Genomic DNA, 27,185 nt, shown 5'->3' with positions numbered 1-27,185 from the left:
GCTACAGCGCTGCTGATGCTCCACCTTGGCAAGTGGAATAACATTTGCTGCGCCCCCGCTGGAGCACCGCGGCGCCAGTGTGGACGCCCTGATCCTACAGTGCGCGCTCATCAGCTTCCAGAAGTGTCCCACAATGCCGGTTCTAGCCACTCTGGTCATCACTTTGAACTCTACTGCCCTCCCCTCAGGTGACCAACTGTCAGACCTGCCCTTTAAATTCTCTAGGAATTTTGAAAAATCCCTTTCTGTTTGCTCCGCCAGGTGTGGAGTGCTATCAGCGAATCTTTCCAGGTGACCATGCCTCCACACACCAGGCAAGCCCCGGTATGAAGCAATGGCAAGTTGCTGGACCTCATCAGTGTTTGGGGGGAGGAAGCTGTCCAGTCCGAGCTGCACTCCAGCCGTAGGAATTACGATACCTTTGGGCAGATATCAAGGGACATGATGGAAAGGGGCCATGACCGGGACGCACTGCAGTGCAGGATTAAAGTGAAGGAGCTGCGGAATGCCTACTGCAAAGCCCGCGAGGCAAAACGCCGCTCCAGTGCTGCCCCTGCCACCTGCCATTTCAACAAAGAGCTGGACGCAATACTTGGGGGCGACCCCACCTCCACTCCGGGGACCACTACAGACACTTCAGAGCCCAGTGCAACAAGACAGGAAGAGGAGGAGCAAAGCGGGAGCGAGGGTGCTGAGGTGGAGGAAGACACCCCAGAATCCCTAGATGCATGCAGCCAGGAGCTGTTTTCAAGCCAGGAGGAAGGTAGCCAGTCACGGCAGCCGGTGCTTGGGTAAGGACAAACACCAGAGGAGGTTCCCAGTAAGCGGCTTTTATTTTAGGAAGGAAGTTATTCGGTGCGGGCTCTTGGGGCGAAGAGGGTTAGGGCTGCATGCACGCCTATATGCAGAATAGGGCTTTGATGTGCTCTCTCACATCGCGGTAATCGGCCTCAGTGATCTCTTCAAAGGTCTCATTCAGAACTTGGGCAAAGCACTTGCGCAGGTTTCTCGGCAGAGCCACTGTGGTCTTTGTCCCAGTCAGGCTAACTTGTCTGCGCCACTGTGCCGTGAGAGACGGGGGGACCATTGCTGCACACAGGCAAGCTGCATATGGGCTAGGGCGGAAGCAGCACTGCAGTAGAAGACCCTCCCTTGCTTCCCAGGTCACCCTCAGCAGCAAGATATCTTCCAGGACAAACTCCTGTGGAAAATGTAGGGACAGCGTTCAGTATAGGGGTCCCCTGCTGCTGTCGGCTCTCCACAAGGCACAGAAACCCAGAGGACAGTGCAGCTGTGAAACAATCAGTCACACTTGACCCTGATCTTAATCACCATTTTGGGGCTCCCATGGGTTATGTGCACTCACTTTGGAACGAGCAAATTATGCTATTGTGTAGACTGTGCTTGCCCTTAAGTACAGGGGAAATCATTGCTCTGTCTGGTGTGAACAATGCTGCTTCTGTTAAGTGTTGCATTTTGCCTTTACAGATGCAACCTTGAGATCCCAGCCATCCTTGTTATCAACGGCCGAAAGACTCCAAAGAATCAGAAAGAGGCCACGTAGCAAGGAAGACATGTTGCATGAAGTAATGCAGCATTCAAGTAATGAAAATCAAAAAGTGCAGGAGTGGCAGGAGAGTGAAAGGAGGGTCTGCCATCAGAATGCGGCTCGCCGGCACCAAAGCACGGAGCAGCTGCTATGCATCATGGAGTGCCAAGCAGACTCAATACAGGCGCTCGTAGCAATGCAGGAGGAGCATTTCCGCACCCGCCACCCCCCCCCCCACAGCCCTTCTCCCAAAACTCTTTCCCTCGTGCCCCCATGTCACCGCCAACCCACTTTCCCCAACAACCGGGTTCCTACCACCACCAGCTGCCTCCAACACCTGTAGCTTCACCACGCAGCCCTGAAAACTGCAACCCTTACCCACTGCACTCAACCCCCATCACCATGCATTTTAGCCATCCTGAAGTGCAGCACTCATTGCACAGCACTCCAGATAGGACATACGCAAATCTGTGATTGTCCCATTCCCCACCCCCTTGCCCTTTCTGTTTCCCAAGCAGTTGTGTCTCTTTTCAATAAATGGATTTTTTTGGCTTTGAAAACATTCTTTATTATTGCATAAAGTAAAAGCCCAGGAAAGAAACAGGCACTGCAAGTCAGCGTAGCAAACACAGAGTCCTACTAACATTGAAACCACTGCACTTCACTCCCGTGCAGGGCACCACACATTACTGGTGGCTTTCAGCCTCAAATTGCTCCCTCAAGGAATCCCTAATCCTTGCAGCCCCGCACTGGGCTCCTCTAATAGCCCTGCTCTCTGGCTGTTCAAATTCAGCCTCCAGGTGTTGAACCTCTGAGTTCCATGCCTAAGTGAATCTTTCACCCTTCCCTTCACAAATGTTATGGAGGGTACAGCACGCAGATATAACCGTAGGGATGCTGTCATTGGCCAGGTCCAGCTTCCCATACAGCTTCCCATTCCCTTTAAATGGCCAAAAGCACACTCCACAGTCATTCTGCACCGACTCAGCCTGTTGTTGAACTGCTCCTTTCTGCTGTCAAGGCTCCCTGTGTAGGGTTTCATGAGCCATGGCATTAAAGGGTAAGCAGGGTCTTCAAGGATCACAATGGGCATTTCGACTTCCTTTATGGTAATCTTCTGATCTGGGAAAAAAGTCCCAGCTTGCAACTTCCTGAACAGGCCAGTGTTCTGAAAGATGCGTGCGTCATGCACCTTTCCGAGCCAGCCTGCATTAATGTCAATGAAACACCCATGGTGATCCACAAGTGCCTGGAGAACCATCGAGAAATACCCCTTCCGATTAACGTACTTGGAAGCTAGGTGGGCTGGTGCCAGAATTGGAATATGCATGCCATCTATTGCCCTTCCACACTTAGGGAAACCCATCTGTGCAAAGCCAGCCACAATGTCATGCACATTACTCAGAGTCACGGTTCTTCTGAGCAGGATGCGATTAATGGCCCTGCAAACTTACATCAACATGATTCCAACGGCCGACTTCCCCACTCCAAACTGGTTAGCGACCGATCAGTAGTTGTCTGGAGTTGCCAGCTTCCAGATTGCAATAGCCACCCGCTTCTCCACTGTCAGGGCAGCTCTCAATCTCATGTCCTTGTGCCACAGGGTGGGGGCGAGCTCCTCACACAGTCCCATGAAAGTGGCTTTTCTCATCCGAAAGTTCTGCAGCCACTGCTCATCATCCCAGACTTGCATGATGATGTGATCCCACTACTCAGTGCTTGTTTCCCGAGCCCAAAAGCGGCGTTCCAAGGTGGTGAGCATGTCCGTGAATGCCACAAGCAAACTCGTGTCATATGTGTTACTCGAGTCAACATCATTGTCGGAGCCCTCACTGTCACTTTGGATCACAAGGAATAACTCGACTGCCAAACGTGACATGCTGGCAAGACTCGTCAGTATACTCCTCAGCAGCTCGGGCTCAATTCCCGCAGACTGAAAGGGAAAACAGAGCGCACAGTACAAAAAACATTGAAAGATGGCGCCAAATGTGGACGGAAACAAAGGGAACGCTGGGATGCGAACCGATGCATCACGGGGCGTTGGGACATGACCCAGAATGCCCCGCACTCCCCGCCCTCTTCCCACAAGCCACAGCACCAGAATGGGAAGAGGTGCTCTGTGGGATAGCTGCCCATAATGCACCACTCCCAATTGCACTGCAAGTGCCACAAATGTGGCCACGCCAGTGCGCTTGCAGCTGTCCGTGTGGACAGACTGCAGCGCTTTCCATACTGCGCTCTCCAAGGGCTGGTTTAACTCACAGCGCTCTACATCTGCAAGTGTAGCCATGCCCTTTAATTACAGCTCTCATTGGTGCTCCAAGAACACTATGAGGAGGGTTGTGGCAATGGAGACTCACACTGATTTTAAGCAGGATAAACTATACTACTTTGTGCAGGACACAGATACCAGCTATGCCCACCCATTTGGGGGCTGCTGCTGAAGGTCCATGGTGCAGAGCTCACAGCCAGATTTGTCCCTTTATGTCCACCCCTTTCCCTTCCGTCAAAAGCACTGAAGTTTATAATTACCTTAAGGCCTAATCTCGCTCCTATTGAAAGTCAATGGCACAATTTCCTCTGTCTTTAATGTGAGCAGGATCACACCCTGAATCCAACAGAGGTGGTCTTCAGTGCAACATTTTGTGCTTCCTCTACTGCAAACTGATTTTGAACTCAGTTCCAGATCTATGTTCATTTTTAAACTGTATTGCATGTTTGTATTCTCTAAGGGATTTTTGCCCCTTGTTGCATATAAACAGAAAACTGATGTAATTCCTTTCTCATCTTTCCTGCCCCCAAGACTACATTGCCTAGTAGATTGCTTGCAACTCACAAGGAGTAGCACTGGGATACCAAGCCTCATTGTAAGTAGCCCAGCCTTCTGCAGATGTCCTGAGATCCACATGATTTCATGCAGTTCATTTATTAGGAGAGTCATGCTCCCACCCCCAGCTAACCACGTCAGGGTGCAACCCTTCCCCCTCCCCCGCCCCCCCCCCACCACCACCACTTTCCACTCCCCACCCCATCCATGGGCCAAGCTGTAGGAAATTCTGCACATTATAAATGTATTGTGTTTTCTGGCCCTTCCACAGGTTTTCTCAAGTAAGGACAATATAGCCTCTGAATTGGTTCATACAATATATCCTGGGGACTGGATTCTGACACCCTTGCTCGCACGGAGTAGTCCTTTACTCAACAAAACATTCCAACTGAAGTCAATGGGAATTCTTGAAGAGTCAGGTACTACTCAGCATAAGTAAGGATATCACAATACAGTCCTAAGTTAGGATTTGACCCAGGGCCCACTGAAGTCAATGGAAAGACTCCTTTAACTTTAATGGGCTTTGGATCAGCCCTCTTTACTGGTTCATTGAGACAAAGGTCATATTATGTTATATAGAATATATGTCGACTGGACAAAAATAAACCCCACATTAGGTGTGCAAGTGTCTCCACCTCATCCATTGTAAAATCCATTCTTGGATAGCCGTAAGCACACAGTCAAATAATAAATAGTAAGTGTATTTGTTTTATAAACTGCTACCGTTTAATAAATGGTTACCTTTTTCCTCAAATATGATAACACCACAATTTTCTTCAAAGTTATTGTTTCTAATTATTGTTGAAAACAATCCCCAAAAATCCATTATTTGTATCCAATGTTGTTTAGGTTTAAAATCAATACAAGTAAGTCAAACAAATCTTGCACAGTTCAAAACGGGTAATTTTAGAGCAAAAATAAAGACATTTTAAACTTTTAGAAGCTGCTGTGGAAAACTTAAAGGCAAAATTGATGGGTTCAGTGATCATGTATTTGTGTTGCAAAATATTAACCAAATCCTGCACCCACTGACATCGATGAAAAGTTTGCCATTGTTCAATGGGTGCAGAATCTGACCCTTCATGAGACTGCTGAAAATGTTGCTTTAGGGAGCGACAGCCACTATGAATTACAGTGCTGTGGTATAAATTTCACATCCTGGCTGTATATAGGACTTACATTTTCTAACAATACATTTTCAAAGAACAATCAATTTTTTTAATAGCATTAAAAATGGCACTTTTTCCAGGATGCAGGTATAAAAATTTCCTGCAGCAAATGAACATTTACAACAGTGACTGAGGATTCAGGTGTTGCATACAACATAAGGTCCCAATATTATGAACTTTCCATGGACAAAACTCCCATTGTAATCAACAAGATTTCCATGCATCTTTCAGGATAGGGCCCAGAGGTGAAAGGAAGCCGGTACGGTACGGTACAGCATACTGATAAGAGCTGGTACACAGCCAACCGTACTGGCAGGGGGCAGCCTCCCCAGGGCCTGGCAATTTAAAAGGGCTCAGAGTCCCTGGCCCTTTAAATCACCGCCAGAGCCTCGGGGATGCTGACCGCCACCAGCCAGAGCCCTGGGCCCTTTAAATCGCTGCCAAAGCCCCAGCGTAGTGGCAGTGGCCAGAAGCCCCAGGGCTCTGGCAGCTATTTAAAGGGCTGGAGCCCCGAGGTAGCAGCAGCGACCGTGAGCCCTGGGCCCTTTAAATCAGTGCCGGAGCCCTGGCGTAGTGCCGGTGGCCAGGAGCCTCAGGTCTCCAGCAGCGATTTAAAGGGCCTGGGGCTCCAGCCCTTTAAATCACTGCCAGAGCCCCGGAGTACTGTTGGTGGTGGTGGCTGGGAGCCCCAGGACCTTTAAATTGCTGCCAGGCTGCACTGAAGGGCTGGCTGAGGAAGTCTGGCTCTAGCCCCACCCCTTCTGCCCAAGGCCCCGCCCCTCCCAGTTGAGCTGCCCCCCTCCCACCTTGCTCAGGACCCCAGCCATCCTGCATACAAGTAAGTCCCTTAAGTTACTTTCACCCCTGATTGAGCCCCAACTATCAAAAAACAGAAATACTCTTAAGAAATATTTTCAAAGTTTATTAAATTTCTCCAGCCAATGCACGTATAATTTTGATAAAATATAAAGAATTTACAGTATATTGAATAACCTGGAGGTGAGTCATACTCCCATGCAATATAATTTTTATTAAACTATTACATTAAATTATTTAATAAGGCTTCTATATAATTAAATTTGGAGAAAAAAAGAAATCTTATACAGTAATTCTTTTGTAGAGCTCTCTCTTGATAGCTCCAGCTACAAGAAATCAACAATCACTTTAGCTGAACAAAATGTAATTTCTAATCAAGTATCTATGAAGATCACATCAAAAATTAAAGAACTATGAAAACCAAAGCACATGGCCCTCCCCACTCCTCCCTCCTAGCTTTTTAATACAGAATTCAGTGCAATAATTGAATCCATCTACATTTTGAAATAGGTTATCTGTATTCCATTTTACAAGTATGTTGTAGGGAAATTAATAGCCAGTGCTAAATATAGTTCCACGATTAAAGTACGTATTGATATATAGAAAACAATTTAGGCTGGAAAGCTGCTAGGAGTCCACCTAGCCCATTCTCTGTGCCTCTCAGGCAGAGGTTATAATTTCTTGCTCTGTATGAAATAGCCTTGTGATATTATTCCACAGCGGTGGAACTCACCCAGAGGCTCAGTGGCCACAGAAAGCTCCCAGTGGATGGATGGATGGATGGATGGATGGCCTTGGAGCAAGTACAAAACAAGAGGAATTCATCCAGTACTACTGCAGAGCCTAGCACAGGGACAAGGGGTAGGAGCAAGCTAGGTCTGACCTCAGAGCAGGTTAGAGCTATTTACAGGCTCCCATAGTTTGCACCTACCCTTCCCCACACTGCCAGATCCCCTGTGAGCCTTGCAATAGTAGGGAACCACTAGGTCTCAGGCCTGCTGCCCCAGGCACACTTCCTTTCACTCTCCGCTAGCCCACCCCACCCTCAACGTACCTCCAGACAGCCCCATACCAGCAGCAGTACAGACCTGGCTCTACACCTGGCAGGGGGGCTACAGTGCAAAGAGAATTCACCAAGAGAGGGTTGCAGTAACTTTGTGCCGTGGGCAAATTCCCCTGAGAGTTCAACACCAGCTCTGCATAAACTCATCACTGGGACTGGAGCAGGCTACAAGTGCAGCCAGTAAACCAGATTATATGGATTCAGTGGCCTCAGACACCAGCATACTGCTTGCAGCCTTTGCTATTGGTCAGTAGTTGAAATAGCAGCTAGGGAGAGGCTGTGGAGTTCCCCCAAATACTGCTATGGTATAGGGGCTGAATGTTTCATTAGACAAAATGCCTCTCTGCAACCAAAAAACTAAAAAACACCTGTTATTGCACAGGGATGTGAATTCCATCTGAAAAACTCAGCCAGTCTAGAGTTCTCTCTAAACCACATGAGGTTGGCTGTCCACATATCAATGACCACACAAAGGAAAAGTCTCCATGTTATTGCATTAATCTGCAATCTCTTTAAAAGTCATAAGCCATCTATGGGCTAAATTAATATTAAAAACAGTTGCATTATGTAAGCAGATGCAGACTTTCCTACAGAGTACAGAATTGGAACACCTTATTCTCTATTCACAAAGAAAAGTTGTCAGGAATACTTTGCACTGGATTCTCAGAGTAATGCTCAAGCTGCCTGCCTATGTTTGACTGCTCTGAGCTCAGCAAGAGGTTCCATACTCTGCTCTCTCAATAAAGAGTGTTTCCTGATTGAACAAGATACCTGGAGGATTAAGAATCAAGCCTTCATGATTTAAAAACCCTGGTTGACATTTTTTAAAAAAAATTGTAATATAATCCCCTACAGTTCTTCAAAGGAGACATCCCTTCTTTTTGCAGACACTTTATAACTGGGTTTCTATATACCTGTTGTGTGTTGTAACTTACACTAGAGTTAGTCACTGCTGAATTTGGTCCAAGCACTTTAATCAGAGGTTCACTGCTCACATTTGGGATTAATTTGGCCCTTTGGTGTAACAGCAAGTCTTCCTTCAGAGAGTTCATTAACTTCAATAGGAGTATGAAGTATACATCAGCTCAGAATTGACACTATGGGTAAATTATTGGGTGAGAAAGGAAAACAGCAGCACTCTGAAGACTATACATACAAAAACTGATCAGAGTTCTGGCTATACCCTTACCCATATGAACTCAGAATGGTCAGTGTACACACAAAATTCTGCCCCAGAGGAAACAGAGGGGAACTCCCTATGTCAGGAATTCTTCATTTATTAATCAGTCTTCTGTTCACTGGGCCAATTTTGTCATTTGAGCTACTAGAAATAGCATAATTTCAAGCACACTTATGTTTGTGTGACAAGACTCCCAGTGGGTAATCTAATGCATTATCCCATGATGGCTCATCACCACAAACACACATCAAAAACATCTAATGTGAAAGAACTCATGCTTTCTCTCACCAAAAGAGGCAGAAAAGAATTTCTGAAAAGCAGTTATATTTGGTGGCACACAGCATGCATATCAGTACAACGAAAGGCATGACAGAACAGGCAATGAATAACTTCTCAGCCATTTTTTCTTCACTCGGAGGCCTGCAAATGCCACAAAATGCTGCAGCCCACCCTCTCGTTTTGTGTAAGCAATTTCCATTCTGTTGTGTTTTCTCGCACTCTGGAAGTGTTAAATAAAATGTTTTACAATCAAAAACAAGTTACCAATGTATCGGTATGGCTTAATGAATTTTCCATAATGTAACTGCCATAGATACTTTAAAAAAATACATATAAGGATACTGGTGATCCATGAATTTATAGATCCAAATGGATACAAGAAAGACCACAGACCTGTGCACCTTGGTGGAAATTGGGTCTACAAACTAATAAATCCCTGAGTTAGCTGAAAGTTGTGTAAATGTAAACAGCAATCGAATCAATAAGGAGCTATCTGATGACTGTTTGAGGCACTCACTTCAAATGGCTGTGTATCCGATACATAGATGCCAAACCTCCCAGGAGTCTTTGGTCCTGATTCTCCTTTGCCCTGCACCTTGGTAAACATTTACACCTGTGCAGACAAAAATCAGGATGGAAGCATTTTAAATGATTACACAAGGTGCAGGACTATGACCAACCAGGCATCTAGAGACTCTGGTCCTTAGGCCGTTGGAGATGATAGTGAAGAGGCAGTGCACAGGCTGTGGCTGGCTGACAGCCAGGAGCTGAGTCCAAAGGAGGAGCTCCTAACTACAGGTCCAATTTGACACCAGATCAACAGAATGGATAGATGGGGTGAAGGAAACAGACCTCTTGAAATATATTTTTTAAAAGATCCTGTTTTCAGAGAGAGGGAATGTGACCATTCAGGTGATAGTTCAAGGACGCTCTCCTTTTCTTCTGTAGCAACTCAACAGGGGTCATTACAGCCTTGGGATGCAGTAATCCTATGGGTTCCAGGTAGAGGAAAACATTGCTGGATGTGAACAGCTGTTTCAGGAGCATGGAATTCACCAGCTTTTCCCTTGTGTGGCTCCATACCACCTGCATGTGGAGCCACTCCAGACCACACAATCACCAGGCTCAACCTGCTGAGAATCAAACGGCCCTCTAGGGAGCAGGCTTAGGTGGGATTAGATGCCTTTACAGAGGAATAAGTGATATGTAACCATGAGTCAGGATTTGGCTGCAAGGACGATCTATTTCTTGGACCTCTGTAATCTGATCAACTGCTAAACTCTTTTAGAATTAAATAATTAACGACTCTTAAAAATTTACACGAGCATGTAAACTGGCTTCAGTAGAGCTACTCCTGACTGGTGTAACTCAGAGGAGACTCAAGCCCACAGAGTACATATTTATAACCAGAACTGTTTAAAGTCTCAATACAGGTCCCTAGCATCAGGTAGCTTCCAAAATTTTAATCCACATTATCCAACACATAAGGGCCAAATTCCCCTCAGTCTAACGTCAGTGATTTAAATAGCATTACAGCAGGGATAAATTTAGCCTATTTACCTACAGTCATTTGAATAAGAACCTGTTAAGAGCTTTGAGAATCATAGCAATGACCCTTTTAACTTCATAAATTTACAAGCTAATCATGAACTAAAATCAAGTGGAATACCTGTGATAATCTCAGTACTTATGATTTAGGGGGAAAATTATGAGTTTACTTCTATTAGCAGTAATTTTCAATTTCTGAAATGGAAAAAGGTCTAAGAAACTAAATGATCTCTGCCCTAGAATGTACTGTTCCTGAAAAACAGTGGTCCACATTATTACATATGCAGAACTCAATGTTATTAATACCACCAAGCTCTTACACAGCATTTTTCCCAGTCTGTAGATCTCAAACTCCTTTACAAAGGAGATAAGTATTATTATACCCATTTTACAGCTGGAGAAACAAGCAGAGAGAGAGAAGAGACTTGTATAAGGTCACCCAGCAGGCCAGCAGCACAACCATGAACTGAACCCAGGTCTCCTGAGTCCCAGTCCAATGCCTTATCCGCCTGGGTATATGGCCTCCCTAACAAAATATTTGCTAGACTGAAAGATTTTGCAATCTAAGGGTATGTCTACACTACGGAATAAGGTCGAATTTATAGAAGTCGTTTTTTTAGAAATCGGTTTTATATATTCGAGCGTGTGTGTCCCCACAGAAGTGCATTAAGTGCATTAACTCGGCGGAGTGCTTCCACAGTACCGAGGCTAGAGTCGACTTCCGGAGCGTTGCACTGTGGGTAGCTATCCCACAGTTCCCGCAGTCTTCGCTGCCCATTGGAATTCTGGGTTGAGATCCCAATGCCTGATGGGGCTGAAACATTGTCGCGGGTGGTTCTGGGTACATATCGTCAGTCCCCCCCTTCCCTCCCTCCCTCCGTGAAAGCAAGGGCAGACAATTGTTTCGCGCCTTTTTTCCTGAGTTACCTGTGCGGACGCCATACCACCGCAAGCATGGAGCCCGCTCAGGTAACCGTCACCGTATGTCTCCTGGGTGCTGGCAGACGCGGTACGGCATTGCTACACAGTAGCAGCAACCCATTGCCTTCTGGCAGCAGACGGTGCAGTATGACTGGTACCCGTCCTCGTCATGTCCGAGGTGCTCCTGGCCACGTCGGCTGGGAGCGCCTGGGCAGACATGGGCGCAGGGACTAAATTTTTGGTGACTTGACCAGGTCATTCTCTTTAGTCCTGCAGTCAGTCGTATTGAACCGTCTAATGGTGAGCAGGCAGGCAATACAGATTGCTAGCAGTCGTATTGTACCATCTTCTGCCGGGCAGGCAAGAGATGACGATGGCTAGCAATCGTATTGTACCATCTTCTGCCGGGCAGGCAAGAGATGACGATGGCTAGCAATCGTACTGTGCCATCTTCTGCCAGGCAGGCAAGAGATGAGGATGGCTAGCAGTCGTACTGTGCCATCTTCTGCCGAGCAGCCATGAGATGTGGATGGCTTGCAGTCCTTCTGCACCGTCTGCTGCCAGCCAAAGATGTAAAAGATAGATGGAGTGGATCAAAACAAGAAATAGACCAGATTTGTTTTGTACTCATTTGCCTTCTGCCCTGTCTAGGGGACTCATTCCTCTAGGTCACACTGCAGTCACTCACAGAGAAGGTGCAGTGAGGTAGATCTAGCCATGTATCAATCAGAGGCCAGGCTAACCTCCTTGTTCCAATAAGAACAATAACTTAGGTGCACCATTTCTTATTGGAACCCTCCGTGAAGTCCTGCCTGAACTACTCCTTGATGTAAAGCCACCCCCTTTGTGGATTTTAGCCTCCTGAAGCCAACCCTGTAAGCCGTGTCGTCAGTCGCCCCTCCCTCCGTCAGAGCAACGGCAGACAATCATTCCGCGCCTTTTTTCTGTGCGGACGCCATACCAAGGCAAGCATGGAGTCCGCTCAGCTCACTTTGGCAATTAGGAGCACATTAAACACCACACGCATTATCCAGCAGTATATGCAGCACCAGAACCTGGCAAAGCGCTACCGGGCGAGGAGGCGACGTCAGCGCGGTCACGTGAGTGATCAGGACATGGACACAGATTTCTCTGAAAGCATGGGCCCTGCCAATGCATGCATAATGGTGCTAATGGGGCAGGTTCATGCTGTGGAACGCCGATTCTGGGCTCGGGAAACAAGCACAGACTGGTGGGACCACATAGTGTTGCAGGTCTGGGACGATTCCCAGTGGCTGCGAAACTTTCGCATGCGTAAGGGCACTTTCATGGAACTTTGTGACTTGCTTTCCCCTGCCCTGAAGCGCATGAATACCAAGATGAGAGCAGCCCTCACAGTTGAGAAACGAGTGGCGATAGCCCTGTGGAAGCTTGCAACGCCAGACAGCTACCGGTCAGTTGGGAATCAATTTGGAGTGGGCAAATCTACTGTGGGGGCTGCTGTGATGCAAGTAGCCCACGCAATCAAAGATCTGCTGATATCAAGGGTAGTGACCTTGGGAAATGTGCAGGTCATAGTGGATGGCTTTGCTGCAATGGGATTCCCTAACTGTGGTGGGGCCATAGACGGAACCCATATCCCTATCTTGGCACCGGAGCACCAAGCCGGCGAGTACATAAACCACAAGGGGTACTTTTCAATAGTGCTGCAAGCTCTGGTGGATCACAAGGGACGTTTCACCAACATCAACGTGGGATGGCCGGGAAAGGTACATGACGCTCGCATCTTCAGGAACTCTGGTCTGTTTCAAAAGCTTCAAGAAGGGACTTTATTCCCAGACCAGAAAATAACTGTTAGTGATGTTGAAATGCCTATATGTATCCTTGGGGACCCAGCCTACCCCTTAATGCCATGGCTCATGAAGCCGTACACAGGCAGCCTGGACAGCAGTCAGGAGCTGTTCAACTACAGGCTGAGCAAGTGCAGAATGGTGGTAGAATGTGCATTTGGACGTTTAAAGGCGCGCTGGCGCAGTTTACTGACTCGGTTAGACCTCAGCGAAACCAATATTCCCACTGTTATTACTGCTTGCTGTGTGCTCCACAATATCTGTGAGAGTAAGGGGGAGACGTTTATGGCGGGGTGGGAGGTTGAGGCAAATCGCCTGGCTGCTGGTTATGCGCAGCCAGACACCAGGGCGGTTAGAAGAGCACAGGAGGGTGCGATACGCATCAGAGAGGCTTTGAAAACCAGTTTCATGACTGGCCAGGCTACGGTGTGAAAGTTCTGTTTGTTTCTCCTTGATGAAACCCCCCGCCCCTTGGTTCACTCTACTTCCTTGTAAGCTAACCACCCTCCCCTCCTCCCTTTGATCACCTCTTGCAGAGGCAATAAAGTCATTGTTGCTTCACATTCATGCATTCTTTATTCATTCATCACACAAATAGGGGGATGACTACCAAGGTAGCCCAGGAGGGGTGGTGGAGGAGGGAAGGAAAATGCCACACAGCACTTTAAAAGTTTACAACTTTAAAATTTATTGAATGACAGCCTTCTTTTTTTGGGGCAATCCTCTGTGGTGGAGTGGCTGGTTGGCCGGTGGCCCCCCCACCGCGTTCTTGGGCGTCTGGGTGTGGAGGCTATGGAACTTGGGGAGGAGGGCGGTTGGTTACACAGGGGCTGTAGTGGCAGTCTGTGCTCCAGCTGCCTTTGCTGCAGCTCAACCATACACTGGAGCATACTGGTTTGGTCCTCCAGCAGCCTCAGCATTGAATCCTGCCTCCTCTCATCACGCTGTCGCCACATTCGAGCTTCAGCCCTCTCTTCAGCCCGCCACTTACTCTCTTCAGCCCGCCACTTACTCTCTTCAGCCCGCCACCTCTCCTCCTGGTCATTTTGTGCTTTCCTGCAGTCTGACATTATTTGCCTCCACGCATTCGTCTGTGCTCTGTCAGTGTGGGAGGACAGCATGAGCTCGGAGAACATTTCATCTCGAGTGCGTTTTTTTTTCTTTCTAATCTTCACTAGCCTCTGGGAAGGAGAAGATCCTGTGATCATTGAAACACATGCAGCTGGTGGAGAAAAGAAAAGGGACAGCGGTATTTAAAAAGACACATTTTATAAAACACTGGCTACACTCTTTCAGGGTAAACCTTGCTGTTAACATTACATACATAGCACATGTGCTTTCGTTACAAGGTCGCATTTTGCCTCCCCCCACCGCGTGGCTACCCCCTCAATCCTCCCCCCTCCCTGTGGCTAACAGCGGGGAACATTTCTGTTCAGCCGCAGGCAAACAGCCCAGCAGGAATGGGCTCCTCTGAGTGTCCCCTGAAGAAAAGCACCCTATTTCAACCAGGTGACCATGGATTATATCTCACTCTCCTGAGGATAACACATGAACGGATGTTGCTTGAACGCCAGCAAACATACACTGCAATGCTTTGTTGTACAATGATTCCCGAGTACGTGTTACTGGCCTGGAGTGGTATAGTGTCCTACCATGAAGGACGCAATAAGTCTGCCCTCCCCAGAAACCTTTTGCAAAGGCTTTGGGAGTATATCCAGGAGAGCCGCGAATGCCAGGGCAGAGTAATCCTTTCACATGCTTGCTTTTAAACCATGTATAGTATTTTAAAAGGTACACTCACCGGAGGTCCCTTCTCCGCCTGCTGGGTCCAGGAGGCAGCCTTGGGTGGGTTCAGGGGGTACTGGCTCCAGGTCCAGGGTGAGAAACAGTTCCTGGCTGTCGGGAAAACCGGTTTCTCCGCTTGCTTGCTGTGAGCTATCATCTTCTTCGTCCCCAAAACCTGCTTCCGTATTGCCTCCATCTCTATTGAAGGAGTCAAACAACACGGCTGGGGTAGTGGTGGCTGAACCCCCTAAAATGGCATGCAGCTCATCATAGAAGCGGCATGTTTGGGGCTCTGACCCGGAGTGGCCGTTCGCCTCTCTGGTTTTCTGGTAGGCTTGCCTCAGCTCCTTCAGTTTCACGCGGCACTGCTTCGGGTCCCTGTTATGGCCTCTGTCCTTCATGCCCTGGGAGATCTTGACAAAGGTTTTGGCATTTCGAAAACTGGAACGGAGTTCTGATAGCACGGATTCCTCTCCCCATACAGCGATCAGATCCCGTACCTCCCGTTCGGTCCATGCTGGAGCTCTTTTGCGATTCTGAGACTCCATCATGGTCACCTCTGCTGATGAGCTCTGCATGGTCACCTGCAGCTTGCCACGCTGGCCAAACAGGAAATGAGATTCAAAAGTTCGCGGTTCTTTTCCTGTCTACCTGGCCAGTGCATCTGAGTTGAGAGTGCTGTCCAGAGCGGTCAAAATGGAGCACTCTGGGATAGCTCCCGGAGGCCAATACCGTCGAATTGTGTCCACAGTACCCCAAATTCGACCCGGCAAGGCCAATTTAAGCGCTAATCCGCTTGTCAGGGGTGGAGTAAGGAAATCGATTTTAAGAGCCCTTTAAGTCGAAATAAAGGGCTTCATCGTGTGGACGGGTGCAGGTTTACATCGATTTAATGCTGCTAAATTCGACCTAAAGTCCTAGTGTAGACCAGGGCTAAGTCTTGTTTTTAACACCCATTCTTATAGTAGCAATGAATGGAGAGTAGAATACCTTTTTAAATGTTTCTTACTTTAAAGTAGTTAGTGTTTTGCAGAAGTTATCTTAGCCTTTTGACCCAGCTGGAGGTAGTGCCTAAAACTGTATTTTTATTCCATGTCCAAACTGGTCACATGGGAATGAATAGTGTGGTGCCAAAAAAAAAGAGTATGCTATTAAACATGGCTTTGAAACATTTATATCAATCATCTCTCTCTATTTCTTTGCAGAAGATATTAAGGTGTTGCCACGAGTGGGTGGGTGAAATTCTGTGGCCTGGGTTGTGCAGGAGGTCAGACTACATGATCATAATGGTCCCTTCTGACCTTAGTATCTATGAATCTATGAATTAAGCCTACCAGATGCATACAAGACAATAAAAACATTATGCTAATCTGGTGTGCAAACTTGATTAGCAAGATATTTCACCACAAAGGATGCATTACTGGCTCTAACAGAGAACAAAAAAATTTCCATTAACTCAAATGAAATATTTCTGTTGCAGATGGACTTAATCTCACTGGAGCTGCAAAATGCACAAAACGTTGCTGTAGGAAATACTCTGCTGCGCTGCTCCAATGTAAACAATTACAGCCTTATTAACTGCTGCTTAACGTACTTAGTAAGCAAAATAAAGCATGCCTCTGCTGATGCCCTATCCCTCAGTGCCAATATACCAATGGGACATTATTATATAATGTACTATGCACCTATTGCAATGGCCTTTGGGCACCTTACATACATGAAAAAATGAATCAAACATTATTTACCACATTGATATTATTGGCAGAAATAATAGCCATCTCTTACCAAGAAAAGCCATCAAATGGCAAAGCCTACACAGTCTTCACCCAAGATGAAACAAGTGCTTGGTTAAAAAGATGAAGACCTGCAAATTCAGGTTCTGGCAGAACACCAGGTGGACTGAGTTCCTTTGCTTAGGTGCCTACACAGAGGGCATCCTTTCGCCATTTCTCAAGAGGTCAGATTTACGGATGGTCAATGGGACAGCTTCAGCTGATCTCAGCTATCATGGTGTTGCATAGATAAGCACTTCAACGAACTATTCTGAGTCTGAAATGTCAAAAATTTGTGGAGAACGAAAATTAAAACAATTATATATATATTTGGGCCCATCAAAATATTTTATCTGGATAACATCCAATTGTTTTGATATGGTAAAAATGCTTCATTTTGACTTTATCATTTTGATTATACTTTTATATTATATTAAAACTGTAAATATTAAAAGTAATATTTTAGTACAAGTCAAAATTAAATGAATCAAAACAAGGTTAACATGTTTCGTTTTGTCTTTATCAAAATGTCTCAACATCCCATTGAAAATTTCATCAAAACCAATACATTACACGGACTTATTTTGATTTTAATGAAACTGCATTTTCTGACAGAAAACTGTTCCATCTAAAAAATTTTTGACCAGCTCTATATCAGTGTGAGCTTTGCCTCAGTGAGGGCTGCAGGATTTGGTCCTTAGAGTATGTGTTCTGATACAACCCTCGATTAGCCAAATACTGGACATAAGTGATGAGATCCATCCAATACCTCTCTAAGCACATATACCATGCTTGCTACCATAGAATTTGAGACCCAAATCTTCAAAACTATTTCAGTCCATAACTTCCATTGAAATCAATAGGCGTTAGACACCTAAACATCTTTGAGGATCTAGATATGAGTGTCTAAAAAACAAAACAAAAACCCGCCACACAACCACTATACAATTTGGCATGAGAATTCTCTCAAACCAAAATACTGCTCACTGAAAACAATGTTATTACCACAAATATAGAAAAAATGCAGAATTTATCTACATAGCCTTAGTTTTAGGAAAATATCAAAGTTACCATAATCTGGAATTACCAGGCAAGTCCCTGACTGAATCATATATAACAAACAGCACCTCCAGAGAAAGCCTACTGACTTTCAGGGGCATTACTTTCTGCACATACATCAGCAAGTCACCTGCCAAAAGCAAACCTTGAGCCAAGATGGGACCTATAAAGAGACAAGAAGTCAAACACAAAACTAGTGTAAGTAGGTGCTAAACCACTGACTTCAATAATGTTGCACTGCAGTGCTTACACAGATTCTGAATTTGGCATAGCTCCCCAGCAACTCCAGCTCATCAATTCAGGTTGTTGGGACATATGGATTAACAGTGTAACATCACAGATATTGTGAACATAGTATACAGATATTCGCAGACCGACCTTAGCAACTCAAAGAGAATATGTGAAGTCCTTTTCCTTTTATTATAATGTTTAAAGAATTATTGTTGTTATTATTAAGCATCTAAAATAAAACAAATATATTAAATAGAGCACAAATTGCATGAGAGTCGGTCATGCTCTAATTCTCTGGAGTCTAATAGAAAGAAACTCTATAAACATCCTTACTTTTCAAAGAGAGCATTTTACTGACCATGCCGGAAGACTGTTTCTGTCTTTTCAGAATTTTTTTTCCATTGTTAACTTTCTCACATTGGTCTGAACAATAAGCAAGTAGTGGTACAATCACTATATGGCTATCAAAATTTACTTCTAACAAACTTTTTCAAATTTAGACTTTTAGCAAAAGGCATCTAAATTTAAAACTTATTGTACAAGCAGCAAAATAAGTTACTAAATAATTCCAGTGACACAAACAATCATGAGAAATGTAACTTTCCTTTTTAGTAAAAGTTTTTCCCTCAGATATCGTTGTGTTGCAAAGAAAGATGTGCCAAATATCTCAGTTGCCTCACCACACTATCTTCAGAGCACAAACTAAAATACATTAAAACCTTAAATTCTTTTACCAGAGGTTTATAAGAGCTAAAAATGTCGTTGGATAAATATTGCTTCCTGAAGTAAAATAGCCATAACAATATTAGCCAGCCACTTAAATAATTTTCCTGGATTTGAAAATTGCCTGCAAACTACTGAAGGCAGAATAGGAAAAAGACCAGTCCGGCATATCATCTGTGCAAGGACTGTCAGACTGAGCCTTGAAGAAACATCTGTAAGTAGGAAACAGACCAAGGCAATGTTTGAAAGTATCACATTGAAGTTAGGAGTGGTCTTTCACTACCACAATGACTAAGGAACTCTGATAATATTGTCCCTTCCTTCCCTCTCCCCCAGCTTTATATGCAAAGTCCATTTTTATCAATATAACAAGGACCTATGTCTTAGATTAGGACATCATTGGACAAAGATGTCCTTCTGTTATGGGGAAGGGGAAGAAATACAGTTCCAAAAGTATACAGTTAATGTAGGAAGAGCAGGGATATATGTTTGAGATGCCTCTGAGGAATGTCTTTGCAAAAAGTTGCATAGTATTTCAGAAAAGATATAGGTGGGGATTACATAAGTGGACAACCTTCCTATCAATTTATTAAACTATTTATACTTCCAATTCCAGAAAGAAAATAATAATAACAGCTGACTTCACTGAGAGTTTTATGCTGAGAAGCCTTACAGGCAAGAGCACTAAATACTAAGAAGCGACCTCTCCCTTTTTAACTCCATTTTCTATCCTCCTTACTGAGGAAGGGTAGGAAAACTGCAATTATACTTTCAATCTGCAAACAATTAATTTTGATTTAGCCATGGATAATTCACCAGAAGGGATAAAAATTACTGAAAGCATCTGAGAGTAATTTAACCAATGCGACCCTGGGCAAGTCCCTACGCCTCTGTGCCTCATTTCCCCTTCAGTAAAACAGGGATAGTAATACTTCCTTTATACCATGCTGTGTTTTTGGTCTGTTTATACTGTAAGCTCTTCAGGACAGGGACTGTCTCTTATTATAGGTTTGTACAACACCTAGCGTAGTGGGAAACTAATCTCAATGGGTACCCCTAGGTGTTACCGCTTTTACAAATAATAAATAACCATCACTTTTAACCAGTTGTGAAATTAATAAACAATATTTCTCTCTTGCTCTCCAAATAATGCCTCATTTGTCACCTTTGCACACATACTAAAAATCACAAAATTACTGATGTTTAGACAAATAATCTTTTGTTTTACTTCTTTTGTTTAAAGCATCTCAAGAGGTTCGAGTTATAATGGAATTTGAAATATCATGCACACGAAAAAAATCAATGGGAGTTGTCTGCTTTGCAGGCTCTGGCCTTTAACGTATGACATAGTATTTCACACTTGTCTTTTGCCAAAGGTTATATAGTAGCAGTATAGAAACATAGGTCCTTACTACTCCTTTTACACTTGGGGGGGGTGAAATGGGGGGAGGGCGGCTGGAATTCCTCCTTGCTTCATTTCAGCTTTTTCTTTCCTTGTTGAAATTCAGGAAAGCAAACTCCCTGGCTATGGACCTGGTCACAGCATGATTATAATTCTTATTAAAGTTAATTGTGAAGTAGAGTGGCTGAATACAAATAAGCCTCTTAAATTAATGTCACTGAACCTGTCTACAAAGTTTGGACTCGCATAAAATTCTCCCAAATAAGCTTTGATAATGATTTATGAGATCTATGGGTGAAATTCCTGATATAAACAATTATTATTTTCTCTTTTCTTTTTAAAGGCCAAATCAGAACTGATTTAAATGAAAGGATTCCTGAAAAGGAGGTAGATGTACAAAGTCAATATTTCTATTTCCTATTTATGCCTTTTTAAAAGTCCCCCCATCATCTACAGAGTTGTAAATAAGAGGTTAGCAAGTTAAAATTTGAATGAAAAGAAAAACTATTTTCCTCTCTCTCTAAATGAGAGAGAACATGTCCAAGGACAAATATTCAGACCTTAAACACATTGGACATTATCCAAAAGGGTTAATATTTTACTTACAGTATAAGTCCATTTTAATTTGCTACAGAGAATTTTTATTTTAATTTAAGACTGTACTCAGTTCTTTAAAGCAAATATCCTTTGGAGGTCAAACTAGGGTTGCCAATTTTGGATGGATGTATTCCTGGAGATATCACATGACATAATCTTTAATTAAAGATTAATCTTTAATTGCCAGAGACTCCAAGCCAATCCTGGAGGGTTGGCAACCCTAGGTCAAAACACTCCACTGATGCAAGCAACTCCACTAGCTTGCATGGAGATGCACCCTCTTATGCTACCTCTGAATTTGACACAGAGATCCAAAAGGTGGCTACTAAAACTAATTTTAAAAGAATGTACTTTGACTAAAGTAAAGATGGATGACTTGAACACTCCTCGTTCAGTTGGACTACTCATATGCTTAAAATTAAGCATGCGTTTAAATGCTTTGGTGGATTGGGGCCACCTGAAGAATCAAGCCCAAAGAAAGTACTGGAATTCTTTTACAATTTATTTTCCACCCATGTGCTAAGGCCTTGACCTCACACTACTGAAGTCAATGGGAACTTTCCCATTGAATTCAACAGGTGCAGGATAAGGTCATTAAAAAATGCCTCCAACTCATTTCCCATAGGCTACAAAACAGGCATCAGAGAATCAAGATTTTCGGGCGCAATCACCCTGAGCTGGTTTTAAACCAGTGACCAAGTACTGGATCCTATTACCAATCCCTTCACCCATCCAGTCCAGTGGCCTCTACAGAACTACACAGACACTTCACTGTGGTCTTTGAATGACTGTTGTGCAGGTTTCTATCACTTTCTCAACTCCAGCTCTCTTTTCAGCTGATAAAAAAGAATTTAAAGAAAGCAATGGAACAACATTTGATTCTGTTCATTCAAGCTTATTTAGATTTAAAGATTTATGAACACAATAATAAAAGTAAGACTGTAAAACTCATTTTGCTATTTAATGTGGAATGTTTAAACAATTAATTTTCCTGCATATGAAAATTCTTCATCTGAAAACCCTGGGATGGTAAATTAATTATTTTTAAAATGTTGATTCTATATAACAATACATATTCGATAGCTGGAGAGCTTTTCCTAAAACATTAAAAAGTCTTGGAAAATGCAGGCAAAATTACCCATTTAATTCTTACTCCAAAATAAATGAAAGCCATTCCCAGAATCACGCAATGGGACAATACCAAAGGAAAACTGGGTTTCAAACTGCTTTTCTATAAACACTAAATAAGGGAATCCTGTGGGAAAACAAACTTAATTCTTTGTAACTAGTCCCAATAGCACAATAAGTCAAAACAGAGGATTACTGTAATATCAGTTTTTTGCAATTTTGCATGCCCTCAACCTGAAGTGAAAGCTACATGAAATTAATCAGAATGTATCCATGATTGTGACACCTTATGGAGCAGGGAGATTCAGATCGAAATTTTAAAGTTGCCCAGTCAGTGATGTTCTCTTTACTTTAGGTCAAGATCATGTATCTTGTGAAGCCTTTACACAAGCTTCAAGAGAAAAAGGAAAGTGTTGGAGTACATACTCCAAGAACCATGACCCTCGTCCATCAAAGCATTTAAGCACGTGTGTAATTTTAAGCACCTGAATAGTCCCATTGAATTCAATTGATTGCTTTTAGCGAATGCTTATAGAAAGTTACACACATGCTTACGTGCTTTGCTGGATTCAGACAAATTTGATGCAGATTAGTAGTTTACACCGGAATATTTCAAAGGCGCCTAAGGGAATTAGGCATTTAACTCCCTTACACTTCCTCTGGAAATCACAACCTTAATATCCAACTCTGAATGCTTCATTTATGAAAAAGAATGAACATATGAAGTACCTAGAGCTAAGCATGAATGTTTGTTACTGCTTTGCCTTGGGCTAGATTTTTGTCCAGTTTTTGTTCAAGTACACAAGAATGAAGGGTGCCAGGATCCTCCCCCTGCACAGGCGTCAACCATAGTTGAAGTCTTTTTTTTCCTCACCCAAGTACAAGGTCTACTTCTGACTCCTGTCTTCTCAAGTCCTAACCAGGCCAAAAGAATCAAGGAGATATATGGATATCATTGACACATATCTATTAAACAGCCTTTAGTGTGCATCTTCAACTCTCTCATCTGAATTCTGCGCACAAATTCGTCTCTCTAGGATTCATTGTGCAACTTAAATAATTACAATGAGGGACCACTTAGTTCAGTATATAAAAATAGTAATTCTCTTTCCTTGAAATCTTTCTTAAAAGCTAAGCTGAATATATAAATGGAACCTGGGAGACTTCTCTACTAGATTACAACAAATAGATAGTCAAGGATTTTAGGGTCAAAATTGAACCTGTTAATTTAACTGTAACAATGAGGATGCGAAGCAGACAGTATTGCCTAGCAATCTGGAATGCATTCAGCTTTTAAACATACCGGTAATTTAATTTATTTGTGTCACTGCGTATTTTTCTAAGCAAGAGTGAAAGAACTGTCAAAGCTGAACCTATTTATTCTGCCTTCAAGTTCTTCACAAATGTTACATAAAAATAACGATGAGTTGCAAAACAAAAAACGTTATTGCTATTTCAAAACTTGCTTTATTGTGAAGTTAGCAAACATTACCAAGAACCATACCAAAAAAATGCAGTTTCAAATAAGAAGTTTGAGTTTAAGCCTACTTGCAAAAATGTTACATTCAACTGAATAAATTTCCATTGAAATCAATGTCAAAATTTCCATTGTCTTCTGTAGGTGCAGGCCTGGGCCCTTCATCACATGAAATTAGAAATCACGTGTATTTTTCAAACAAGATATTTACATTGTTGTTTGGTGGTAACAGTTGTTGGTCACATAAAGTGACCAGAATTCCCCGTATTCCATTACTTTCTCTCCAGCATTAATAATAGCACTACTGCTTTAGGGCCCAATCCTGCCACCCACATACTTTTGGCTTCAATGGGACTGCTCATGTGAATAAGGACAGCATCAAGTCCGTAAATTGGAAATAGTATCTTGAAGATGTCCACTTTCATGTGAGCATTAACAAAATTAGTATAAACCAATTTAATCATTTTAAGTGTATGCCTAAAGCCCACTCTATAAAATCTTCCTTTTATCTGATAAAGCGATTGCATCTCTGTTGTTTCTAACCAACTGTTTTTCTGATACTTTTGCAACAACAGAGGTCTTTTCCTCTTTTTATCCAAGTTCACATCCTGAAAACAATCTTCTTTGTGAAATCCGCAAACCATAAAACAATAAGCTACTGCAAGATATTTGTTGTCCAGATATACCACCCGGTGTTCTTCAACACAGCAGACGCCTCTGTAGTCCGCACCCTTAGCATTTAGAAGGTTTGGAAAATAAACAAGTAGGTGTGTGTATTTACACACGATATTACACAATCAGTTCCATTTCACACAAGTGCTGAAGATGCCAGTTTGGAGCACACACAAAAAATGTGTGTGTATATAACTGGCCACTGTATGTACCTTAGAAACAGACTGTGAATATACAGTGTATTATCTGTGCCCAAAGCTGTTATATGTGAATGGTTTGTGCTGTACCTGCCTTCCCTCATTCCTAGATCTGCTAAAGGGAGGGGAGGAGAAGCTGTTGCTGCTGGTAATGTAGAGTGAGGGGGGATGGCTACTATATCTCCTTCTGAGCCAGCTCAGCAGCCACCCTGACCCATCCCACATTTTTCTCCCCCACTTCCCAGATTCTTGCCACTCAGCTCAACAGCAACAGATCAGCAGCTGATAGCGACAGAGGGGAGCATTAATTGAGATTTGCTGTACAAGCTAAGAGCTTAAATCGGTCCCTGGTCATCTCTCCGTTGCTTCCCCTCCTGCAGGATACAATTTTGGTGGATGGGAAGGGGGAAAACAAAATCAGTGTTGTCCTCTGCAGGCTAAAAGCTGGAGGGATAGGTCCCCTCTCTAGTACTCCTCCCTTCATAATTCTATTTATGTTCATTTTAATAAGGTGCAATGTTGCTTCTCCTATTTGTTTCTGCATCTATACATTTTTCATTCTGACCCGAAATCTATCCATTCCTCGATTGCTCCTAATTCTTCAGCATAATTTACCCTAACAGTTAAAAATACCTTCCAGAAATGAGAAGTTGAAAGTCTGCATATGGGCTATGGCCTTTCAAGCTTTTTCATAGCACAGACCACATTGTAATACAGAGAGTGCCTTAGGGGCCATCTCTTCCCATTTTGTATTGTGTGGGCCACCTCTCATCCCATCCCAGGCACAACCATCTCTACCCATTCACACAGCTGTGGCATCTACAACAGCGACAACACGAAAGAGGCATATTAGAAAAGTTTTTAAGCTTCTTTTAATGCTAGGTAGCAGGGGGAGGGAAGAGTGAGAAGAGCCAATATTATGTGACCAGCCAGTGCTCCACAGGCGACCACCAAGTGATCTGCAAACCATCCGCAGTACCCACACCACAGGTTGAGAACCACCGGGAACGGGAGCGATGGAAAGCTGAGAACTGGGCAAACGTATCCCGCAAAACTATTAGCTGGGGGCGGGGGGCTGACTGGCTGAAGTGAGAGACTTTCAGTGCTCCCCGTCAACAACTGCTCCCAACAAGGCACCCCCCTTTCCAAGAAGGGAGATTGGCTTGCGAAGAGAAACCGCCCCGGTGCCTCTAGGTGACTGTGCACGCCCTGCTCGGATTCAGGGCAGCTTCCTCACCCAGGGGGCACGTGCCGAGGGGTCCACGCGTGCCCCTCCCCAAAGGCGCAGGGGGCTGCCCGCCTTACCTTGATAATACTGCTCCTGCGAGGGGTCGCCTTGGCAGCTTCCAAGAGGCTGTTTTCGGGATCCGCTGCTGCCCCCGCCGAGGTCCCCAGGCTGCCGGGAAAGCGCTCGGCGGCTCCCGCCATAGCCAGTCCGCTGCGGCGCTCCCGTCTCCTGCCTGGAGCCACCGCAGGGATTTCCAGGGATACCGGCTCTGGCCACAGCTCGCCTTCCCCCTCGCCCTTGCGAGGCGCCGCCGCCGGCGGCTCCCTGCTGCCCGCGCGTTCTGCCATCGCCCTCCCGCGCGGGCTCAGCGCCCCCCGGGGCAGGCGCCGACACGGCGGGGGACACGGGGCTGCGGGGCGAGGATCTCCAGCCTCTCCTCCGAGGGCACCGCGGCGGCGGCAACTTTCTCAGGGGGAGTCATTGTTAGCCCGGCTCCCTCCACAGCGGGAGGTGGCCATGCCGCCCCGCCGAGGCGGCCGCCCCGGCGGCGCGGGGGAGGGTCTCCCTCGGAGCGGAAGGGAAAGGGCGGGCGCACGCCCCGCTTGGGCCAGGCAGAACACAGGGGACTGGGCGCGTGGGCAAGGCAGAAGCGGAGCGCCCGGGGTTCGCCGCAGCCCGCCCGCGAGCAGGAAGTGCCGCGCCGCTACTCCTCTGTTGTGACAGAGCCAGGCGTGTTTTGACAGGCCAGGCTGACAGACAGGGAGCCGGGCCACTTAGCACAGGAGCCGCTTTTCCGATGGGGCCGGGGGCGCCCAATAGTAACCGCCGGGGGGTGTGGCCATGGGGCAGAGTGGAATGTGGGCTCAGCTGGGAGTCCCAGCGAATGGGTACACACAACTGGAGATCACACACACACACACAACACGACGTGTTGAAGTGGGATCAGGGGCGGTTAAAGAGGGCAGCGAAGAAGGGAGGGGGGAGAAGGCTAGTTGCCCCTGCAAGCCAGAAATCCCAGTCAGCGCAGCCTTGCTGTCAAAGCAGAGCGTGCATTTGTGCTGGAGCAGTCACGTAAGGAGAGTAAGTACCCGGGAGAGAGGCATGGTTTAGGGAAGTTAAAAAGAGAGGAGAGGGTGAGCTTGTATTAGAGTTGTGGTCATCAGAGCGTGCAGGGTTAAAGATACAATTAGAGGGACGTTTCTGGGATGCTTTGAAATTTGACCATGTCACACTAAAGATACGCCAGTAGGGGGGAAAACCAGGAGAAAAGGTTCCAAATCGTGCAAATTAGCAATCCCAGTAAGCGCCCATTTAGAGGAGGTTGTAGGGGTGTTATGTTCACTGTGCAGGGGATGATCAGGGCGGGTGAAAGGTATGAAACAGCTCTGTCGCTGAACTGGATTAAAAGTGAGACCGTTCAAAACTAACACTAAATAAACTAATGTGTATGAAAAAGATACTGCTAGACGGACATTCGCCCAGGCTCAGGTGGGACCCCCGTGTCAGGATGAAGAGCGGACGGGGAGGCCCGACTCAACACAGTTCAGATTATCAATGTAAACGATCGCGTAGAGCAGCTTCCGTTTGTATGGCGTGGGGGGGGGGGGAAGGGAAAGGGGGAATTCTGCCCAGGCCATTCACAAGGGCGACAGAGGCGGGAATGCAGGGAGTGGGCTCCGGATACGAATCTAATTCATTTCTGCTTTCTCCCCACGGAATAAGTGCTTTGACCT

General features: G+C 45.1%; 1 protein-coding gene across 1 annotated transcript in view; it reads right to left on the bottom strand.

Annotated features, from left to right (window-relative positions):
• Positions 1-25,814, bottom strand: part of PLCL1 (phospholipase C like 1 (inactive)) — a 303,840-nt gene extending 278,026 nt beyond the window's left edge. The window contains exon 1 of the mRNA XM_074967854.1: positions 25,530-25,814. Within this exon, the coding sequence (XP_074823955.1) occupies positions 25,530-25,799 (270 nt within the window). The 5' untranslated portion in view covers positions 25,800-25,814. The remainder of the gene's footprint in view (positions 1-25,529) is intronic.
• Between the last annotated feature and the right edge of the window lie 1,371 nt (positions 25,815-27,185).

The sequence above is a fragment of the Natator depressus genome, chromosome 11 (genome assembly GCF_965152275.1).
Source record: "Natator depressus isolate rNatDep1 chromosome 11, rNatDep2.hap1, whole genome shotgun sequence".
In the NCBI taxonomy this organism is placed as follows: Eukaryota; Metazoa; Chordata; order Testudines; family Cheloniidae; genus Natator; species Natator depressus.
The sequence above is the reverse complement of the archived record's forward strand: the minus strand, read 5'-3'. Positions and strand labels throughout refer to the sequence as shown.